Here is a 22,283-nt window from a genome sequence, read left to right on the forward strand (position 1 = left end):
GAGCAATTCTCAGGTGTTAGCTGGCCGAGCTGCTCAGCTGATGGATGTCCTGCCAGCTGAACCCGCTGCTCCTAGAGGGGACTCTCCAAACAGGGGCATTTCACTTCCCTTTAGTGTTTCAGGTTTTTTTTAGAAGCATGAGACACCAAGTCAGGACACATCACGCTCATGTTTTGTTATATGCCAGACAGGTGACAAGCACTTCTCAGGTTTCAAATCCCTTTTTTGTAACGACCCTTTGATATTCCATTTTTCTGTAGTTTCAAGTCAAGTCAGCACAGCCACAAGTTTCTCAAAATATTCATAGACTAACAGCTAATTTAATGTGAGACAAGAAACTTTTCCCCAAATCTACAGTCCTTTCTTAGTCATTTGATCAGTTTTTCTGCATACCACAATTGAAGTGGTGAATGCCTGCGCCTTGAAGTCAAATGTATTTTTTTTCTTCTATAATTATTAATTTTATCTTCAAATGACAACATTTTTCTGCTTAGAAGCTCTGTTACATGTCCAGTGATCAGCACAGATTACAGAGATGGAGATAAATATGGGGTTTGAGCCCCTTCACATCCAAAAATTGGGGAAGTGCAAGAATATTTCCTAGCAGAAATACAGGAAAAATACATCAGAGAGGTTGCGCCTCTTCACCTTCAGGACAGAGGTGGTGTAGCAAGGACACATCCACTGTCTGTGTCATCAGGTGTCACAATTAAGTGCTGTGGAAGGTGACTTATCTTCTGAGCTTTGGGATGGACAAGCACCAGGAGAGTGTGTCATGTCTGAGGTGGGACAAGACCCGATGGCTCCGCAGGGATTTTGTGTTGATGTCCTGACTGCCTTCCCGAAGGCAGCTGCGCAATCAGTCACTTGTGGTTTGATTTTTCCCTTTTCTCTCTGTTGCTTCCCAGGTCATGGTAGAGAATTCTGACTTCACCCCGTCACAGGTGGGCTGTCTCTTCACCTTTCTCGCCCGTCAGCTTGCCAAGCCCAACAACACCTTGTTTGTGAACAGGACGCTTTTTGACCAGGCGAGTGTTCCTTTTTGGGGGTGGGAAAACATCCCAAACACGATGCAGCACTGCAGAAAGTGCGGCTAGTGCTGCAGATTGAAGCAATTCTGGAAGGAACTGTGCATTATAAAACAGGCAGCATCTTGCTGGGACTTTGCTGTGCTTTCAAAGAAGCGGAGTAGGAGAGAACACAGGAGCACAGTGAGCTCCGTATTTCAGCTTGTCTGATGAAACTGCATGAGAAATAGGGTCAGGTCCCAGGAGATGGAACAGCCGCTGCTCCTCCTCATGGATTTCTGTGGTCACTGGTGTGTCAGGAGAGGGAAAGCAAAGGGCAGGAACAAGCTGTTTAAGCCCCAGTGAGCATTTTGGTGGCCCTGTTGTCACTTTGTACATGTGGAGATGCCATGGTAAGCAAATAAGGGGCGGCAATTAAAATGACACTAGCGAGCTTCTAGAGCTCATATATGTAGTGGGGAATTTGTAGTTCCTGTGGCCACCATCCTCCTCTGCTCTTTGAAACAGGCTGATATGCACCAATGCCTGCCTGAAGCTTGTGTGCATTAAGTTTATATCCCAGTTTAAGTCCCAGAAATTCCTGGGACTGAGGAAGAGGCCTCAATGGCCACAGCAGTTGTACTTCAATGGAAGGTGGATATATGAACATATGAAATTATGACAAAGGACGTATATTTTCTAATTTGTTTTTTATTAAAAACCAAATAATAAAATATACGTCCTTTGTCATAATTTAAGACCATAGAACTCTGTGGAAGCTAAATGTATTTGGGTTAAACAGTTTAATTACAGATATATTAAATGTTATGAATTAAATTATTTCCTGTTCTTTCTGGGAGAGATGGCACAGTCCAGGACAGAAGTCGGAAGTGTCAGTGTAGCAGTTCCAGCTGTTTGGTGTGTAGTGCGAGGCAGAGTCCTGGGGTCCCCGAGTTCTTCTGTATTCCCTGGGTTCTAGATCCTGGAGCAGAATCACAGGTTTCCCTCCCTGGAGTCTTTCAGCAGTTCTTGGTTATTCCAGTACTTAGTTACAGGACCAAGTAGAGAGTACCTCACAGATGAGTAGTACATTCAGTTTGCGCTGTTGTGTTCTTATTGCTGTTGTGGTTATTGGTGCTCGCAATCTGCTGGTCAGGTTTATGCTAAGCACGAGGTTAGGCCTAACTCGTGCTAACCTCTGCACCTTCGCGCAGGTCCTCGAGTTTCTGTGCAGCCCGGACGATGACTCCCGCCACTCGGAGAGGCAACAGGTAACGGCGTTCCAGGGAACATTTCTTTAAGCACTGGGGATGACCAGGCTGTGGAGCAGAGTTTGGGCTCTCTGGGAACGTGTGCTGGCTGAAGGTCATATGCTAATATCGTCACCTGGCCTAGGAATGGTCACCTAGCAATGGCAGAATCGGGCAGTGCTTCCAGAGCAGGAGGGAAGGAGGGTCCCAGCCCAGCGTTGCCCACAGGAGAGGTTTGACAGCAGTAGGAAAAGCACATGACCTTCATAGTTAATGGACAATCAATTAAAAAAGTCTGTAAATTAAGCAAATATGAAGTTTAATGGAGCAGGAGCAGTGTGCTTCTAATGGCACTGGCTGTCCAGCTCCTGCTGCAATATAAATAACTGGTCTTCATTATCTGCAGGTCCTTCTAGAATTGCTGCAGGCAGGAGGGATAGTACAGTTTGAAGAGAGCCGTCTTATCCAAATGGCAGAAAAAGCAGAATTGTAAGTTGCTGTGTACAATGTATAAATACTGCTTTAAGTGTCTTCCAAAGCTTTTTTCCTCCACATTTCTTGTTCTTACTTTGCAGCTGTGCTTGGAATTATTTTCCCTGTGTGTTCACACAAGCGTCACTTAATATGTTCATAGTTAGTCCCAGTCTCTCTGTCTTTTTTTCTAATGGGTGTTCTTACCAAAAGCATCGTTGAGAGGGGGTAGAGCTGTGGAAACCCTTCAGCATGAAATGCTGTGGGGCTTGATGAGTTTTGGCACTTCCCATCCCAGAGCCCAGGCTCTGTTCAAAGGTATAGTTGTATATTTGAACGCTCTGCACTGACAGATGGAGATGACTCGTTGGGGTGAGACCCACAGGTGGATTTAAAAGCATGAAGGGGTCTGGAGCCACCCCCATGGTGCTTGTTTTAGAATTGAGTAGGAGAGACAAATACAGTGTCTGGAAAGGATAAAAATTTCTACCATCTCCTTTTGATGCTTTGTGCTTCTGGAAAGAGTCTGTCGTGCCTGAGCAGAGTCAGCCAGGGAGGGGCATCTCTGTCCAAGTCTTGAGTTGGGATGTTATGTGAATTAATCCACTGTACTACAAAGGACAGGAGTGCAGTGGTGGGGTATGCTATTTCTGTTTTCTTATGTGTCCTAGGAGGAGTTACTCAACCAAATTTTTCAGACTCAATAAATGTATTTTTTTCTCCCTGCTTCAGAGCGTTTGATTGCCAGAGCCACTTCCATCAGAGCTCAAACACTTGTGTAATGTTATTTAGCAGACTTTTCATTTATTTAGCCTTAGTTGCGTGTTTTTATTTCAAGTCTCAAAATATTTAAGATGTTTACCAAAATCTGAACGTAGGAAGCTGTGTCATAACACACTGAGTCATGTTCAGTTTATTTCTTCTAACTAGTATTGCGGATTGGCCTAGGTTGGAGCTGAGCGTGTTACGGAAAGAGGGAAGATGATCTGTGAAGAACAGCAGCTATGAAACCTGGGTTCCTTAAGGACTTTTGTCCTCTGTCCTTTGCCTCTCACCTTAGTAACTCTGGTTTTCTCTGTTCTATATGATAACTTTCCCCGAAAGAGGCAGGTTGATGGGCTGATACTAAATGGCGTATGTAAACTGGAGTCACCCAGCCTGTGTGCTGAAAACCTCAATGTAAGATATTCCCAAAAGCTTTTTGTAAAACATGCTGGATTTTCTTTTAAGTGCTGCCAAAGTGCGCTGGGTCTGAGCTACCTACTTGTATCCTGCTGACTTATTCCTAATGTGGAAGGTATCTTTCATTTTAGCTATCAGATTTGCGAGTTCATGTATGAACGGGAGCTTCGCTACGACAAGATAATTGGCTGTTACCTGCGTGATCCTGTGAGAAAGGTGAGTAGATCTGGTGTTCCTGGCCCTTTCCATCGTCACAGCAGCGCAGCCCGTCCTGCCCAGCTTTTTCATTGTAGTTCTCTAGCTTAAAAATTGTTCCCCTTTTCAGTTGAGTTTTCTTAGTTATAGTCAAGACTTTTTGTTTGTGTCCGTGTTGGAGAGGAGCTTATTTTTTTTAACTGCTTCAGAGTTTTCGGTTTCTTTTTAACTTTAAGCAATGCTAATACATAAAACCTGAGTGCAAGGTGGGATTTATGGCAAATGTAGCTAACTGCAATACTTGATTGTTTCTGCCATCAGTCCCCTCTTTTCTTCCCCTGGACAGTTTCTCTGCCCTTACTTATCTCTTTGCATTTACCTCCTGCATGTGAATAAGTTGTGTATCTGCCACGGGTTTTGAGGTATTCTCTTCCCTACCGCCAACAGAAGTTAGGATGAGAGTGGCAAATTTCATCTCACCAGCTCCTTGTGAAACCGCTGTGCTGAAAGTGGTGTGGGTCAAGGAGTCAGAAGAAATAGGCTGTGATAGTGGGACAGTAAAAAAATATGTTACAGGAGAGCACCAGAGCTGAGGACAGTGCAGGAGAACGTGGGGGAGAGGCTGATGTGGAAGAGGAGTTCAGGAATATGCTGGGAGAACTGACCCCCTGAGCGCTCTTTTCTCTGCCTGTGCCCCCAGCTCAAGAGTGGTGTCCTCCCCTTTTTCCCTGAGAGCAAGAGGGGACATTTCTAATAGTGGAAGAACAATTCTCTTTGACCTCAGTGCTTAACACATTTACCATCAATTCCATCCCTCTTGGCTTTTTTTTTTTTCCCTGGCAGTTCCTCAGAAGCTCTTCAGGGATATATAATCTCACCTGCAGATGCCTTATCCTGACTTGCTAAGAGGCGACTGGTCCTGAGGTCGTCCTAAGACTGTTTGAAGTGCAAACAAAATTCCCGTAGCAATATCTAATGCTGTTAGCGGCACTGCAGAACATACTATACTATTTATGGTTTTATGCCTTACAGGAAGAAGTTTTCAACTATATTCACAACATCCTGTCCATGCCTGGCTACAGCGCTGAAGAAAAGCAGTCGGTGTGGCAGAAAGCTTTGGAACATATAGAGGTACAGTGTATCCTAAACCTGTGGATCCTGTTGGATCTGCCCAGTGCTGTTCTGTAAGCAGAAACATCATGATGTTGAGTCACAACTGTTTAGAAAGTTCTGATTTTCAGATTTAATAGTCTCATATGTTAATATAAGTGCATCTCTTAGATTCAGGCTGGCCTCCTTGGTTTCCTGGTTTCGATTATTGCTCCTTGGGTGTGGGGACCTTGTCAGGGATGATGGCTGGTGAGTGCTGTGTAGCAGGAAGGAGACATTAGCAAGTCCTTCATCTCCTGAGAGTGCAGCAGCAGCAGCAAGGTCAGGACATCACTGACCTCACAGTCTGTGGCATCATGTTTTTCATCTTAAAACAGTAATAGCATTCAGCCTTGGCACCCTGGCATTTCTAACCTGTGAGAAGATGGGGTCATGGCTTCTCCTGTAAGACACAGACTGTTGCTAGACTTCTCTAGCTAATATTTTTTCCCATCTCTTCAATTTCTCTTTGCTTCAGGGGATGGAGATGTATCTGAAGTAATTGTCCAGTTAGTAGGCGTGGGAAATCCATAATATCTCTTGTTCCTCAGAGGTGGTGTCAGTCCCCTCCAGGGTGATCTGGAGATAAGCCAGGAAAATAACTGTCTATAAAACAAGCAGTCATGCACATGTCCAGACTGCTTAGCAGAAAACAGCCATAGAAGTGTCTGTCATGTAAAGTGGGCAAGAAAGGACTAGGTACATCTGAAAGATACAGAATACTTTAAAATAGTCTCTACCAACATCTGCAAGTAGTGCGTGATTGATGAGAAAATGGACCAAAATGATTCAAAAGACAGGGCACAAGGAAGTGCTGTGAATGCAGCTGTGCTGTGCAGCTGGCTGAGCTCACGCCCACACTCCAGATGTGCTTTCTGAGCCCCCAGGAATTGGTGGCTGAGCAGGAATGGCTCATTACTGCCTTACCAAGCAACTGTGGTTCCACACTGGGCTTTCCGAGCTGAGCAAACTGCTGTCTGCTGTGCCCGCTTCATTTTCCTCCCGCATCCCTTGTCTCTGCTTGTACTGGTATATACAGCCCAAATGATTTGGCGTTAGGAGTGGGCCAGCCTCCCTCTGTAAACCTTATTTTGTGTCTCTGTTGAATCACAGGTCGGTCTCCTTGCTGGCTCTGTTCAGCCCAAGACCTTTACAATTGTTCCTTGCTTGGGTGTCTCAGGACAAATCAGACGTGTCACGATGTTTTTCACTGTCATACCAGTTTTAGTAAGCCTGTCATAGGCTTAGACTGCCAGCTTTTCATATTGAAGAGTTTCTTTTCTCCGTCTGGAGCCACTTCTTATTTATCATACAGTGCCCAACTGGTCAGAGCTGTGGACTGTTCTGAAGCTGGCAAACAACAAAAAATATTCCTCTGAACTTGTTTGTGGCCATCTTTAAAACCAGGGTTTCTTGCACCGTTCCACCAGCCCTGTAGATAATGGGCAGCTGATTCTCCCTGTGCTTTTTGCAGCTTCCTCCAAAGCTGCTGGGTGGATGATGGGTTGGGTCGGTCAGCTTTCTGGGGTGCTGTCACCGAGATGAACACCCCCTTTCCTTTTGGCATCTTTTGTCTCCCGGGACTGGTATGTACAATGTGGCTTAGCAGCTTACTGGCTACCAAGGGCTTTTCTTCTTTTCCATTGTATTAATCCTGCTCTCAGGCATTCAGAAGAATTAAAATGGTAAATATTAAAATGTGGAGTTGTCAGACTCTTCTCTGGAAGCACTAGGAGCAAAAACCCCATGTTCTGGGTTGTATAAAGTTGTATGATATGAAGCCTCTTAGATCAAGCTTGACAGGAGGCAAACTCATAGGTGTCTACGATTTTTTTTTTTTTCCTTCCTTTTATTACAATAAAGAAACTGTTTAAGGTTTTTTTCACATCTAGGCAGGTATCAGTTACAGCTAACAGTTACAGGAAACCTGCTTTTAAACCTCCGGTTCAGTTCAAGCCAGTTAAACGCTGTTTCCATTTGACTGAGAATTTCCCCAGGGTCCATTGAGGGATTTGCTTGGCAGTTTATCAAATAATTCAACAAGCTAAAGCAGTCTATTCCTTAACGCTGTCTGCTGGCTCCTGGCTGGCACTAGTGATGTCTTGTTGGCAGGGGGTAAAGGCAGCTGTCAGAAAACCTGAGGAATGATTTCCTTGCCTTAGGACGGAGATACCATCTTGTTGGTGTGAATTTTGCATTCTTACAAAGCCTGTTGTGAAGCAAGATCATCAATTTTTAAAAACACCTTTTTACAAACTACCCTTCCTTCCAATTTTTTTTAAAGTGACTTCTCGTGTGATAGTATTCATTATTTTACAGCTTTCATCTAGGCAAAGGTGCAGTTACAATATGAACAGACTCGATTATACTCGATTATATCTTGCCTGTGAAATGAGAAGTACTAATTAGTGTTGTGTTTCCCTTTCCAAAGGAGCTGCTGTTGCTGAGCCCATGTAAAGCAGCCGACTTGGTCGCGATTCACTTCAGCGAGCAGATCGAGAACATCATCACAAACCTACAGGTACAGCCTCAGCCTTCATGGTGCTTCCTTAGGCTGGGGTGGCCGTTCGTGCGAGGAGTGATTGCTGAGAGTCACGGTCAGTTGTCGCTGTGTCATAACTGCCAGAGAAATAGCTTGGCAGCTACTCAGCTGCAGGAACTGCTATGTTTAAATTATTTGGCCTGTTTGTAGAGTTCTGGCCGTAAAAATGTATGATCTCTGAGGTGCTGGTTGCGTTACTAATGCAGTTTTCAGTTTGGAATTCAGCTTGCACTCACAGATCAGACAGAGCTGTTGTCAACAAATGTATCCTGAGTATTTATGCGAGACAAATGCCTCAACCAGCTTCTTCAGCCGGCACCAGCCCTCAACAGTGTTTTCTTCAACGGCTATAGATCAGGAATCACTGGCTTTAAAGCACATTATTTAAAACAGTAATACTGTGTCTCCTCCTGTTGTACAGGACCAATTCTTACTCTTCCAGTTTCTGAGGAGTCTCCTTGATCCCAGGTATGTAAGAAAACTGGACCATTTACAAATGACAGCTTGAAAACATGGGTTAAAATAAATTCCTTTGAAACAGCTTATCAATAGAGAGTCTACAGCCAAGGTCAGGGCTTATAAAAGGTGGCTTGCTCTTCAACCTGCTCCAAGTTGAGGAGGACAGCCCAGAAATCAGAGTTGTGGGGAGCATCCTCAGCAGAGCCCTTGCTGGGTGGTGCTGTCACAGCTGCTTGGAGGAGGCTGGGAAATGGTTGTTACCCTGTGACCAAAACTGTCATTTCTCTTCCCAACCCACCCATCAATGACTTGACCAAGTTGAACATAAATAGAAAAGCGTTTTGGTCTATTGGCGTTTTTCATTTCTATCTTATTTCAGAATTGCTGCCGTATTTCACTGCAAACTTCTCTTTAACTGTTTGTTCCATCTGCTCCTGTGTTTGCAGTATTTCAGCACCGAGTGTTCTTTTCCTGCTGAATAAGTTTCAAATGCTACAAGGCCTTGATTTTATTTATTTACTTTGTAAGACATTTACATACACACAGCTCCAATTGCCTTCAAGCAATTGTTAATGCAATTGAAGGAGAGATCTTGTTTTGCTAATTAACTACAAATTAATTATGCTTTATGAGGAGCAGTAGTAGGAAAAGTTAATATTATCTAAATTCAAGAGCCAATGTTTCAGTTCTTGTTGAGTGGCATCAAAAGCATGCTTTGGAAACTAGAACCTGGACTTAATTTTGTGTTTTGTTAGGATGCAAATTAAAAAAGAGACACATTTTGTTATTTCCTGAGTTTTACAGCCATGTTTGTGTGCAAAGTGTTAACTGCCACCCCCACTGTTCTCTTAGAAGTCAGAATAAATTCAGAACTTTGCCAAGAAAATATCTCGGTTGGGTTTTATAGGAAAGAAGTTAGAATATTTTTTTTTAGTTAATAAATGAATATATTTTTAAAAAATTGAATAGTTAGGCAGAAATTATACCCAGCTGGATGTTAAGTAGGATTTTGTTTATGCTGTGCTATCACTTGCAGCAAGCGAGACCCAATGAAGGTAGTAATTAACCTGGATTTTAATCTTATGCATAGAGTGGCTCCCATAATCTCTGAGTAATAAACGTACCTAATTTAACTCTACCATAATTAGAACTAAACACAACCATTCCTCCTGTAGTTACTTTCTAATCAAAAGCAACACGTGATGTGTTCAAACCAGCAATAGGAAGCAACTTTCTGGATGTGACCTTTGAAAAAAGCTCTGCTTTTCCCTCCGACGCAGATGTTTGGTAGCGCCACGTGTGTCTTAGGGAGGTTTAGGAAGGGCAGTAAGATGCTCAGCACCCCAGTAATGGAGATAAAGCACATCCTGACTGGATTGTAGTTGCCAGAATGTTCAATAAGTGGGACAGTTACACAGAAAACTGAAAAGATATCCACTAAATACTTTGGATTCACATGTGGCAGTGACTGATTGTAAATCAGAAGGTCTGGAAGCCCGAGGTTTAGTGTGTTGTTGAACTATGTTGTCGGCAGCAATTCTTCTGTAGAGATCATAGTGCTGGCAGGGGCTTTATTTTTAATGACACCCAAGGCCTGTGGTCTGTTTCAGTGCTGGGGGGTTGTCGGCTTCTGAGACCCATTGAAATGAGCTGAACTGTGTCCTGAGAGAGGGAGGAAGGGAGGGGGAAATCCTGCCATGCGAGACATAATCTGCAGATATACCTGTACTTTGTAGTGTATCTACACATAAAATAGTCATTAGGTTATTCCGAAAACATCTCTTTTCAGTCAATCTAAATGTGTTTATATGCTTTTTTGAGCAAAAGTCTTATTAAAATAAAGACTCTTAGAGCAGTAAATGAGCTTTTAATGTCTCAAATACGAATGATTGCTTGATCATACGGGGACAAGACTCATCGTGCTACTATAACTATCCTAGTTGGTGGAATTGCATTAGGGATTAATTTGGCCCGTTTAATTTAGCTAGAGATTTATTTTAAAGAAGGTGGAAGGGGGAAGGGAGGAAACAGGGTTAACAGAAATTGCCTGGGGAAATTAAAGCCAAATGTCTGTATGTTTCTATCTTGTAAGCAGTCACAGAAAACAGAGACTGTACTGTGTATTGCTCAGCTCATTAATCACAGCCTTTGCTACATTTCCATTTTAAACGCTTCAAGATTTTTTCCTCTAAAAAACCAACTCAGTGAAGCATCTCTGTTTACACTATGTTTGTGCATTATACCAACAATATTATTTAGCCAGTGTTCTGGGTCTATAAATACATTAACAGATACCTAAACATTCAGTTTCTGTTCCAATGGCTCTTCTCAGTGACCAGCTATCCATGACACCCCTCATTTGCACCAGGTTTTGTGAGAAACCAGTGATTATCTCTTCTTTTTTAGGACAGAGCATGTCGAGAACGGCCAGGGAGATGTTTGGTGTGGGTATATTGAACATAACCGCATTGAGCTGAGCAGGACCCACATGTCTCAGGGCTGTCGCTTAGTTTGTAACATTATCAAAATCCAGCTTTCCCTTCTCTTTTCTCTGCATTTCTTGAGTGAAATGGTTAAGGCAAAGGTCAGCTTGCTCATGAAGTTATGAGGACCAGGTATTTCCACAGGTATTTCCAGACTAGAAGGTTGTTCTCATACTGAAAATGCATGATTTGCCATTTTTCCCATTTTGATAGATCATTTGAGACAGAAAGTGCTGCTTTATTTTGGTCTTGTCCCAAAAAGTGTAGAACACTCTCTCCCTTACAGGCACTGGGAAATTTATAGGAGCCACAATTTAGGGTTCTTGTTGGGTCCTTTGAAAGCCCATTCTTTATTTGATGTTTTGTACAGCTGTGTCCACACTTTGGATGCTGTGATCAGTATCTCTGTGAGGCTTTCATTTCTGGGCAAATATCTTTTATAATCAAGTGATTGACACTGTAATCACAGTAAGCTGCTCTTGCCTTGCTAGGGCCACAACATTGTCCTGGCCTTTCTTGGATGGTAATAATCCCGTTAGCTATTGCAGCTCACAGGAAATATAGGATCATATTGTATATCAGACCTTCTCCATCCCATGGCTGTAGGGTTTGCACATCAACACATCTTCTCCTGATGAGGAATTTCTGTTCAGAAAAGTAACAAAACTAAATACGTACCTTGATGTGTTTTCTTTCTCAGCAGGACCTTCAGAGCAGGTTTCCTAGACAGGATAAACTGCTGTTGTTTCTCTGCATGATGCACCAGCCCTAGAACTGCCACGTGGCATTTAACCGACAGCGGTGGTGACTGCTGCTCGTTTCGAAGGGCTGCAGGTGGATAAGTGTCTCTAGGAAAGTACCGTCCTTTCCATCCTAACTCTTGGAAATCTCTTGCTTCACTCTGCTCTTTTCAAAAATAAGATCAGCATAAACCAGTCAAACATTAAAATGTGGTAAAGGAGGCCAAAAAATTTCAGGAACAATAAGCAAAAAGCAACAAAATATTTCTTCAAATGCATGCAGAGAAGGTGTATAGGACAAAATGAAAATCAGCATGTAAAAAGATGACTCAGAGAGCATAAGGTTTCATTGAAGAAATCAGGTGAGTTCTTTGCGCCTCTTTGCCATGGAATTGCTGAAGATGTGTCCGTGCTGGTGTCGTTATTCACAGTGGTCTCTGATAGTCTAGTTTATATGGAGGCATCAGTAGAATATGCTGTGGAACAAATGAAATGTCTGCTAATAGACCTTCACCAGTAACTAGCAGAAACAGCATAATTTTTCTCTTAAAACAAGATTTTTTTTTTTGCTTCGGTATTGAAGATAAAAAGACGACACGCAATTGAATAGGAAGTTCTTCTTTCCAGCCAAACTCCTGAGCTAGAATTTGACTTGAGTCTCCTGTGGCGTTTTTTTATTCCAGAGAAGGCATTAACCAAGACCTGATACACTTACCACCCTGCATCACCGAGCAGTTCATTGAGCTGCTGTGTCAGTACAGCCCAGACCAGGTTTTGGAGACGCTTAAAGTTCTGGAATGCTGCAGACTGGAAGAAACCATCCAGGTAGGAAAGACACGTGTAAGGACAGGGGAGACATTCAAATCCGCTCCTAGCGCTTTAAAGTGCTGTAAAAGTGCTTTAGCCTCGGTTGTGCATTAGTTTCTGGATACTTTTCCAATCTATTTCTAACACTGTTGGTCCCCTTGGGCTGCTAAACTGCTCTCTTGCGGCGTGGTTAGCTGTGGGTAATATGCTGATTCTGAGTTTAGTCTCAGGGCTAATAAGAAAAAGGCCGTTAGTGCTCTGAAGCTATCAGGTAACTGCAGAATAGAGCCTGGCTGTGTTAATGTTCATTAATATGTTGAAGGTATATGAAATCATGGGCCTGGGGTTTTTGGAAAGCAACGCTGCCCAAATTTGACCAGAGCTGGGAGAGCAACCGTTTCTTCCCTTTATGGAAATTTTAACAATAGTCTGTCCTTGATCTTTATTTATAGATTAAAAAAAATACATTTTAATGCTAGTAGTGGCAGTAATGCAAGTTGAGAATTAAAACGCAGCGTAACCGGTAGGGCGGGGAAGTACGAGTGCCCAGCCTGGGTGACGTGCCTGTGGGCACATGGAGACTCAGTCCTTTCGGACCATCTGCTCGGCATTGTCTGGCGGAGTAAACAAACGCTGGCGCGTTCCTTAAAATAGACACTCACCTTCTCCTTTCTTTTAACTCAGATAACCCAGAAGCATCAGCTCCACGAAGCTTCTTCCTATTTACTGGAGAAGAAGGGAGATATCCACGGTGCCTTTTTGGTTATGCTGGAGGTACGGTACACAGCCATCCTGAGTGTGCATTTTGGCCATGCCAGCATGGCATGACGTGCCACCAGCACGATGGCCTGTGTTCAGGTCTGATATTGTCATTGCTTCTCAATTAGTTGCTCACTAGAATCCATGGAAGCATTTACCTTCTCTCAAGTAACAATAGGTTGAGTTGTCTGCAGACTCGGCACATCAATATATTTTTCTGGCATGTCTTCAAACATCTAGTAGATAATAGATGCTGAAATTCATCTTTCTTAATCAAAAAATCATCTTTCAGCTTCCACTTCCCATATTTGGAAAGATATTTATGCTACTTTAGATATACTGGGGAAGCAAATGAGGGTGAGCCTTTGTAACCATATCACGTAAAACCGCTTCTGTCAAGATTCGGCAGGTTTACTGTTGTGAGTTCTCTCTCGTTTCAGCGATTGCAGAGCAAGCTGCTGATGCTTACGCAAGATGATGAAAGTAAGAGTTATTGAGTTAAATTCCATTTTCTGTTAAAAGAGAGAAACACAAAAAAGTGAAGTGCATATGCCTGACACCTGGCATAATGAGATCCTATTTTGGGTTTCTAGGTATTGCAGGGACTTTTTAATTTCTATTCACATGGCCGTGGTACTTATTCTGATGACACTTCCGTACTGTGATACTGTGATCTTTCTGGAGATGTAGAACAACCTGTGATGGATGGGGTTTGTGTGTGTGTGGTCAGCTGCCCTGTTGGCTTTTTTGCTTGTGACCGGTACTTGTGCTGCCTTCCCAGACACGGTTCCGATGTCTGAATCCATCCAAGCTCCTTCCTGAGCTTTAGCAGGCATTATATATGAACAGCGATGAGAAACATCTGCAGGTAGTTTGTTGTTGAAGCAAACTTCTCAGGCCAGTGTTCTGCATACAGAAAATGAATATATGCGCAGGTGCACTGTTCACTAGCCCAGGGCCTCATGGGCAGCTAATTAAATGCAGTGCCCGTGTTTGTTACATAATTGCATCCTAAACCACAGCTAAGATCTTCCTTATTTGATTATGCTAAATGTTTTATATGCCAGATTTATTGTGCTATTCAGGAAAAGTGCCAAAAATCTGGACTTGTCTTTATAATGTAGTTGCTCACTGTAGTGAACAGATTTTAGATGAACAGTGTGATTTTATTTTGCAGAATGATTGGGAGTTAACATATCTAATAGTTTTTATAATTCACATTTGTTCTTTTCCCCCAAAACTTAGGCTTGGCTGAGCTCCCCTTGCTAGAAGACATTGAAGATATCTTAATGAAAACAATTGCCCTTTGCCAGAGACATTCACACAATTTAGACCAGCAAGAGCGAGAGGTAAGGTAATAAGAAGTGTCTCACTAAAATCAACAAAGGCCTCTGCATCTCCTGAAGCTTTGTCTTTACATGGTGCTTACATGGGTCTTCCTTCTTCCATCTTTGGATACTGATCTCAAGAGGTCTCTTTTTCCCCCCCTGCCTTGTGTTCTTTTTGCAGTGGTTCGGGTTTCAGACTCACAAGAGACAAAGTCTCTTCCATTTCTGTTCCACTGCAGTCATGAGAAATGTAGTTCTGTTCTTCAGAATGTGGAAGGGAGGCTTTGGAAATGGACTCTGACGTTGTCCACAGCTCATTTTTAGTACTGCCATGTTCTTACTGATTTTTTTCCTTGCATTCAATTATTTCAGGCCCTCTGGTTTCCGCTGCTGGAGGCTATGATGTCCCCACAGAAATTATCTGGTTCCTCACAGTGTCGATACTCCGAATGTAAGTATTTTGGCCTCTGTGACCCCAGATATTAATAAAAATCAGTGTGCTGGCTCTCCTCCTCTACTGAATGAACAGAAGAAAAGCAGTTTTGTTACTCAGTTCCTAAATCTGCTGTTCCTGCAGTCGATCTGAGCTGCAGTGGCTGTAGGACCAAGCTTAGGCTGGGCATTCGTTAGGCTGCAGCCATCGGAAGATCAAACCGTATTGCAAGTAAGCATGGTGGTGATCATGCTGTCTGTCCTCCCTCTTGTTTCTGTCTTTCCAGAGACCGTTAGCTACATCTGGACCTTGCAGAGATCAGTAACCCAAAACTATAAATCACCTCTCTTCCCCCAACTCATCTTTTCCTCTAAATTGAGAAAAAAATCAATTTTTAGGAGCTAGCCTGCAGAAAAGTAGAGCGATACCAGACATGGTGAGAGGATAATGCACCTGCATCCTACATAACTCTTTTTTGTTTTCGTTCCTAATGTGCATACTTCCCAAACTGCTCTAACAAGCTGATTATCCCCACAAAGCAACTGAATTGCTGGGTCTATGGATATTTGAAAATTGGCTCTTATTTTGGGGTATTTGGGATCTAGGGACAACTTTGGCGCAAAGGTTAACACTGGGAAGTTATAGTCTGTGGGACTGTAACATGGACACGGTATCCACATCGGGTTTTTGTAGCAGGACGAAAAGCAAATTACAGTGATACCAAGTCAGTCTCCAAATGTGAACGTTTACTGTAGGTAGGGGGTGGGAGGGGAACGGAGGCATCGTGATATCACAAACTTTTAAATATACAAAAAACTGTGTGTGCTTAGTGCAAAATGTGCAGAAGAAAAAATATAAAAGCTGTTTTCACACTAGAAATAAAACTCTCTTCATTTGTAAGATTGATCTCTTTTTACTCCATAAATCCTAATGAGCTGCTGGTGGCTTGTATGTTTGATATTTCAGCTTTGAAGAGTTTGACAATGCAAGTGCTGAACAACATGGCTGCATTTATCGCTCTTCCTTCAATCCTGCAGAGAATTCTACAGGTGAGTTCCAGATGAGGAGCAGCTTTTGCTAAGCTGTGCCACTCACTTATCGAGAAGAGCAATTTGCAGGTCATTAAAGATCGGTTAATTGTCTAGTTCAGAGTTATTCAGTAAAAGTTCAGCTGGTGAGATATAAGTTGGAAAAGCTGACAGAATGACCTGGGAGACTTGATGCTCTGAGGAGATGCGGGAACACATAGACCTGGGGGAACATAAACCAAACACAATATTATCTCAAAAGCTGCAATTACTTTGAACTGAAACTTAGCAGTTTTAGGGGCAAAGCCACTATGAATTTTTCAAAACTTGGTGAAAGCCATTTAACTAAGGCTCTGGGTTGGAGAGTGAAAACGCTACAGCAAAGTTTGTAGGCTTTGGAGAAGGAGATCACAACTGGACCGTTTTCATTGATGGTGCAATGTATTATTTCAGTGAGCAGCAAAGATCTTGTAGAAGAGCTGATTTCAAAACAGGATCTTAGGCTGAGTGATCTCAAGTGGATACGATTTGTTAATTTACAAAATACGAGGTTGGGATTTAATAGCAAACCTTGAGAAATGCAGAAAATGGATTAGAGAAATTGTCTGCATTGTGGAGTGGAATGATTGAAGGGCTGAGAGAGCGCTGAGTTATTCTTCAGGGTTTCTGTTCCAGACGAGAGAAGAAAAAGTAGAAAAGGGCTTACAGGCTCCATGGGGTGAACTCACACTTCCAGAAACCTATTAGTTTGATCTGAATATTATGCACAATCTTGGATTTTGGAAAAAATCATGACAGTGAAATGTGTTGTAAAAAAGCAGATAGAAAGTGTGATCAAATGAAATATGATTTTATCAAAGGTAGAAAGTGTCGAGCAAACTTAATGCCTCTTCAATAACTTATTTCACCTGGTTTTACCTGGAGCATTAGATAGAGTTTCCTATCAGGCTTTGATGTTTAATGTAGGCAGAAAAAGATACAGAAGCTGTGAATGAAGAAGTGGTGAGGCGGGTGGGAATCTGTAGCTGAGCATTAGCAGAATGGGGCGAGAGCCAAAGCAGCCGCCGCTGTGAAGATAACGCAGCCGGGAAGTGTCACGGTTCTCCCTTGGGAAGCAGAGACATTCTTGTTCGCTCTTCAAATATGTCATCCCATTTCTGTTCTTACAGCCTCTTTCAGCAGAAACAGAAAAACCCTTTTCTAGAGGCTGATGTTCATGTCCTGCAGGCAACAGAGGAGTGAGATGTATTTGTCAGTGGTGCCGTGAAATGGTTGGTGTGATTGCAGAGGGGGATGCTTGTGGCGCATCAGGTGAAGTTCTTTTACCGGGTACAGAAATGTGCAAGGCGTTATTTAAAGCAGCGTGAGCAACTCTGCTCGCTGGGTTTGGAGTCGGGGGAAATTGCTCCTGCTCATTCCCTTTCCCTGGTCAGCCTTACAAATTCAGTCTGACAACTAGAGCAAAAAATGGAGAGAGAAGATGACTTCTTAAAATGCATTCAAAGGCAAGGACTGAATTCTAGGTAAAGAACATTAGTATCAGAACTTCATAAAATAAGAGTAATACTTGATACCTTGTCGCTCAGAAACAGGTGTAAGGAAAATAGTGTTATAAAGCTCATTAGAGGATCCTATGGAAGAGAAGGTGGTATGTATTTACATAATATCTCAATAAGTTGACTTTGCCTCTTAACACTCATTATTTTATAGATTTCATTCTCTCACTCGCACTTATGTATTTGCAAATGCCTGAGATATATGGGAATGAGTGATCAGACCGGGATCATCCGTGGGCAGTAGAGAGGGTGTCAGCCCTTCACCGCATCTCTGGGGTTCCTCTCATGGATGAAGACAGCTTAGTTATGTTCTTTAGAAGCTGCAGGCTGTTATAAGGTGGATTTTTGCCTCAGCATCTCACTTAAGCTTCTATAAATCCTAGGCCAGATTGCCGCACATTCTGTTTTCCCTTGTTTGGAGCCCAGGTTTGAAACACACGTCTGCAGTCTGCTTTACTGTTGGGCTAACAGAAAAATGGTGTGTGTTATTCTGCAAACTTGTCATCTTCCTCCTAGTAGGCTCTTCCACTGGCACTCATCTGCCCTGGGCTCCTACCAGTCTGCTGCCTCCAGTGCTCCTCGGATTTACAGCTGGGAACAGTGGCCCTTGTTACCAAGGCATTCATTACGTTCTTTTAACCCTTTATTCCTATGCTTAAAACCTCACATTTCCATTCACACTCACCTCTATTTCTGGATTTCTGGGACTGCGTTGCTCTGGGTACTTTAGCTTGGATGTTCATAGCTGTGTTGTGTTCAGCTGTTGCTTCAGGGCTCGCACCAGGTGCCCACGGGAGGTTTTATTTGGGTTTTAGTTGGGCGCACAGCTTGGCCCTTGGGAGAACGTTGTGTTGAATTCAGCTGGGAAGATGATGTCGGGAATGGTGAGTATGTCTCACTGCGCACCCAGCTCAAACGCTGAGTGTTCTGAACCTTTGCCGTGGTTGGGATCAGGGAATAAGCTCTCCATGTGCTCGACCGCAGGGAGCACTGGATCTTTACCTCCCTTGGATTCTCTGGGAATGATGTTTTAAGTGCCCTGCAGGGAAGAATCACAACACAACGTGTGTACATGGTGTTTTCCCTGAATGCGCTATCTCAACAGCTTTCTGAGCTGGAAAGATCTCTTTTGTTAGTGCCGGGTGGGTATTCCTGTGTCGTAGCTCTTTGAAGCCATGTGAAATTCTGTATCCTGCTGCCAAACTGTTCTGTCTTGGCTCTGGGCAGTATGTAGGGCCTTGTTCAAAACGTCATTGACGTACCGTAAATTCTGAAAGCAGCTCTCCTGGGCCCTGGGGAACAAAGAGCCTTTCCCAAGCCCTCCAAATATTTCTGTAAAACCCAGAACTGCAAATGGTGCTTGTCTGAACGTGCCTTCTAAAGCTGTTCCGACAGAGATAAAGTCTTGGCGTCAGAGCACAGAGGTACTGGAGCTGCAGTAGGTACAACAGCTGCCCAGGAATTAACTGGGATTTTTTTTAGTAAGGTGGATGACATCAATAAACTGAGGTAGATAATCTTGCCTTTTCTGAAAAGGAATTAGAGTATTCCAATTTTAGAGGACTGTTTTTCTTCCTCTTCTGGGCTTAAGTGCTTACAGGTTATACCTTATGCAAATGTTAACGTTGCAACCAAAATGATTTGCTAAAGGGCACCTTGCAAAGGGCTCTGGCCAGACTCTGTGGCTTTCACAGCAAACAGGCTCCCAGCATCCGCCTATTGCAGCAGATCAACTCAACTTCGTATAATTGAAGTTGTACAAAAATAACGATTGATATATTTATGCTCTTGCTCATCCTTAATGGTTTTGTAAAGTTATTTGTTAAATAGGAAGTGTGAAATAACCATGGCAGGAGAGATACTAGAGGAATCCTCTTGAGCACTGAGAATTCTGTGTCATTCAGGATGTGAATGCTGTCTGAAGAGGGCTGGAAGGTTGACTGTTAATTCCCTTACAAAGCTGTAATCCTTCTTAAATGGTTGGTACATAGATGCAGCTGATGCCTCCAACAAAATGGAGACCTGGAAAAGCCAGAAATTTAAAATCTACCTGTGGAAACCCCAAAGTGGGGAAAGGAGTCTCTAAAAACTGCTGCAGAGTGGAAGCAGAAAGACACAGAAAGCCTTTGCTTGAATGTTTTCCACATCTGCTTTAGCGGTCTGCCTGGGTTTGGTTTGTTTGTTTTTTCTTTCCATCCTAAAGGTCAACGCTGGGATTTGTTTTATGTGCAATGGTTGTTCTGGCCTGTGGCAGATGGGACAAGCTGCGACAGAGTTTTCAGAGATTATAGCGTGTTTATTAGCACGGTTCTCTGAGTGCTGGTAGCAAAGAAAGTGCTGTTTCCTGGAGCTGGGAAGAAACTGGAAATGGAGGACACGGAACTGGCCAAAAGGCTGTGTGAGCACATCTGGCTTGCATCTGGATACCTGCCAGCTCTCCTGGGCCTTTGGTTGGCAGCGGCACTGGGCAGTGGGGTTGGGTTTGCTCTACCATGTCCTCAGGGAAACACCAGCCTGGAAACAGGAGCTGTGATCGGCTCCTGGCTCCGTGCAACCGACCGTCAGTGATGTGCCATCCCATGCAGGGCATCTGGAGCGTATGTAAATTCCAAACGGAGACAGATTCTGTAAGATGGAATTAATGAAACATATTCCTCTGGAAAAGTAATTGATCTCACAAGGCTCCTGTGACTGTAAATTTTGGGGGGGCTGAAACCAGCAAATTAGAAGAAAGCAGCATAACTTGCTGGAAAAGTGAAGGTACAGCTCTGGTTTTCACACACAGGCAGGTAGATAGCTGCAACCTCGGCTGGGGTCATTCCCAGTCTTGGAATGATCATACTCACTTCCCTGCTTGCACTTGCTTGCCAGGCTCTGTGTAAGGTGCTCTAGACTTGTGGCTCCTCTTTGGAGAAAAGTCAGTTCTTATCTGGCATTTTCTTTAAGGGTTCAAGTGTGACTTGAGAAAGACTGAGCAAATGAAAGCTGGCCCTCAGACTCACGTTCCTCCTTTGCAAAGCTGTAGGTGGTTCTTGTCTTCTTCATATCTCTTCTTCCTCCTCTAACTCTATGAAGACAAGAAACAAGGTGCTTTGAAAGTCTCTCGTGGCAGCTTGGGAAGGTTGAGTAAATGGTAAATGGTCACATCTGTACAGTTTGCATTTCCTTGGCTGTATACTTGAGTGCTTTAGAAAAGTATCTGGCAGATACAAAAATAACTGAGTCCTGAGTTCCCCGGTCCCCTCCATATTTCATATGGTGACTCAGTGCAGTGTATTTCTATGCCGTTGCTTTTAAATTATGCACGCAGAAAGAAAACTGAGTGCTGTTTGAGGCATACTGTTCACCCAGTGAAAAAGCAGCCTCTGCAGCATGTCAAGATCTTCTGTATATTCCAAACCTACGGCTGGTTTTGACTCAAGCGCTATTACTCAGTGCTGTTTTTATTTAGGCTGGAACATTGGCGTTCCTGCCTGTCACATTTCCTCTGAAGACTGTTGTTCAAAAATTGCCTTGGTTTCTGTAGCTGTTTTGGTGATTTCTCTGGGTGTCTTGCAGCGTAGCTTCCATGATGCTTTATTCACCTTTGTCAACTTACTTTTCCACTCTTCGTTATCATTTTCTCTCTCGCTCAGTCCCAGCATGGAATCAGCCCTGCTCCTACCCCTTTTCTCATTCTTCTCATCCAGAGTGTGTTCATTCAGCTCCTTCTGTTCCAGTTTCCATTGTGCCTCCATCATTTTTCCACTCTCTAGGTTAGTCTCCTTTTTATACCATGCCAGCCTGTCTCTATTCTTTGCTTGTGTGTTGCCCATTCCACCAGTCAGCTCCTCTCAGCTTCCAGCAGTTCCCCCCATATCTCTCCCCTGCCTCCCAGCAGGGCAAAATGCTTTATTTCCAGGTCCAGTTCCATGTCTGTCAGTCCCTGGGATCTGTGTGTTATACAAAGACTATTTCCCCTGGTGCGTTTCTCCAGTCAGCTCTTGCATCTCCTGGATGAAGTTTCCAAGGCCACATCTGAAGTTGTTTGACCCAAGCACATGAATCAGTATTGATTTTGCCAGTTACCAGTTTGCACATCAAAACATTGGATTATCCTTCTGTCCTTGTGCACGAACAGCATCTTTAAGTCTGGAGTCATAACTTCCCTTTGCAATGTCAATCTGGAAGAAAAAGCAACAACAAAACCAACAGAATGTTCATATCCTGTGATTCAGTTGCAGCTTTTCATTTCTTCATACAGGATCCAGTTTATGGAAAAGGGAAACTCGGAGAAATTCAAGGACTTGTCCTGGGAATGCTGGACACTTTTAACTATGAACAAGTAAGTCGCATGCATTTCTGTTCTCTCCGCTGCTGTACACAGGGATTACTTTTGGCTATCCGGCCTCCTGCTTGGTCTCATTTGCCAATTCTCTCTGCAGAGGAAAGTAAATGGACCTGCAAGTGATTATACTTTTGTGACTGGGGGAAGGGGAATGAGTTTGTGTTGCTCACAGAGAGACTGCAAGTGAAGGGACTGACAGGTACATGGTGAACGCCTCTGTAGTTCAGTTCTATGTTAAATGTACTGGAAGGATAAACATCTGCTTTTTCCCCAGCTCATCCTGCAGTTAGGGATTCAGAGGCACAAAACCAATATGTTTTGTCTTTTTATGCGGTTTTACGTAAGAGCTTTTCAAATGAGGCTGTTTTGCCACTTCCCAGTGGTAATGCTGCGCTTCCTATGTCACCTGATGGGATTTCACCTTTGTCTCACTCCTGCCTTTCTCTGTCCGCTCTCAAATCTCCAAACTTCAACAGTTTTCTAAAACTCCTTTTCCCCAAACCAGAAGGCGTAGTCTTCCTCCCACTTCTCCCTCTCTCATTCTGCCTTGGTACCATATGGTGCTGC

The 22,283-nt window shown here is 43.3% G+C and overlaps 1 protein-coding gene across 3 annotated transcripts in view; it reads left to right on the forward strand.

The window, feature by feature from the left end:
- VPS8 (VPS8 subunit of CORVET complex) overlaps positions 1-22,283 on the forward strand; it is a 64,968-nt gene that overhangs the window by 30,324 nt on the left and 12,361 nt on the right. For 2 of the 3 annotated variants that reach the window (XM_082054990.1, XM_082054991.1), the window contains 14 exons: positions 909-1,028; positions 2,222-2,278; positions 2,664-2,746; positions 4,042-4,126; positions 5,138-5,236; positions 7,686-7,775; positions 8,218-8,264; positions 12,162-12,303; positions 12,970-13,059; positions 13,485-13,527; positions 14,290-14,393; positions 14,745-14,823; positions 15,772-15,854; positions 21,633-21,713. In XM_082054990.1, coding sequence (XP_081911116.1) covers positions 909-1,028; positions 2,222-2,278; positions 2,664-2,746; positions 4,042-4,126; positions 5,138-5,236; positions 7,686-7,775; positions 8,218-8,264; positions 12,162-12,303; positions 12,970-13,059; positions 13,485-13,527; positions 14,290-14,393; positions 14,745-14,823; positions 15,772-15,854; positions 21,633-21,713 — 1,203 coding nt within the window. Of the gene's footprint in view, positions 1-908; positions 1,029-2,221; positions 2,279-2,663; positions 2,747-4,041; positions 4,127-5,137; positions 5,237-7,685; positions 7,776-8,217; positions 8,265-12,161; positions 12,304-12,969; positions 13,060-13,484; positions 13,528-14,289; positions 14,394-14,744; positions 14,824-15,771; positions 15,855-21,266; positions 21,607-21,632; positions 21,714-22,283 lie in introns of those variants that run through there. The other variant, XM_082054992.1, reaches the window with a different exon arrangement.

The sequence above is a fragment of the Streptopelia decaocto genome, assembly GCF_964273445.1.
Source record: "Streptopelia decaocto genome assembly, chromosome: 6".
Taxonomy (NCBI): Eukaryota; Metazoa; Chordata; class Aves; order Columbiformes; family Columbidae; genus Streptopelia; species Streptopelia decaocto.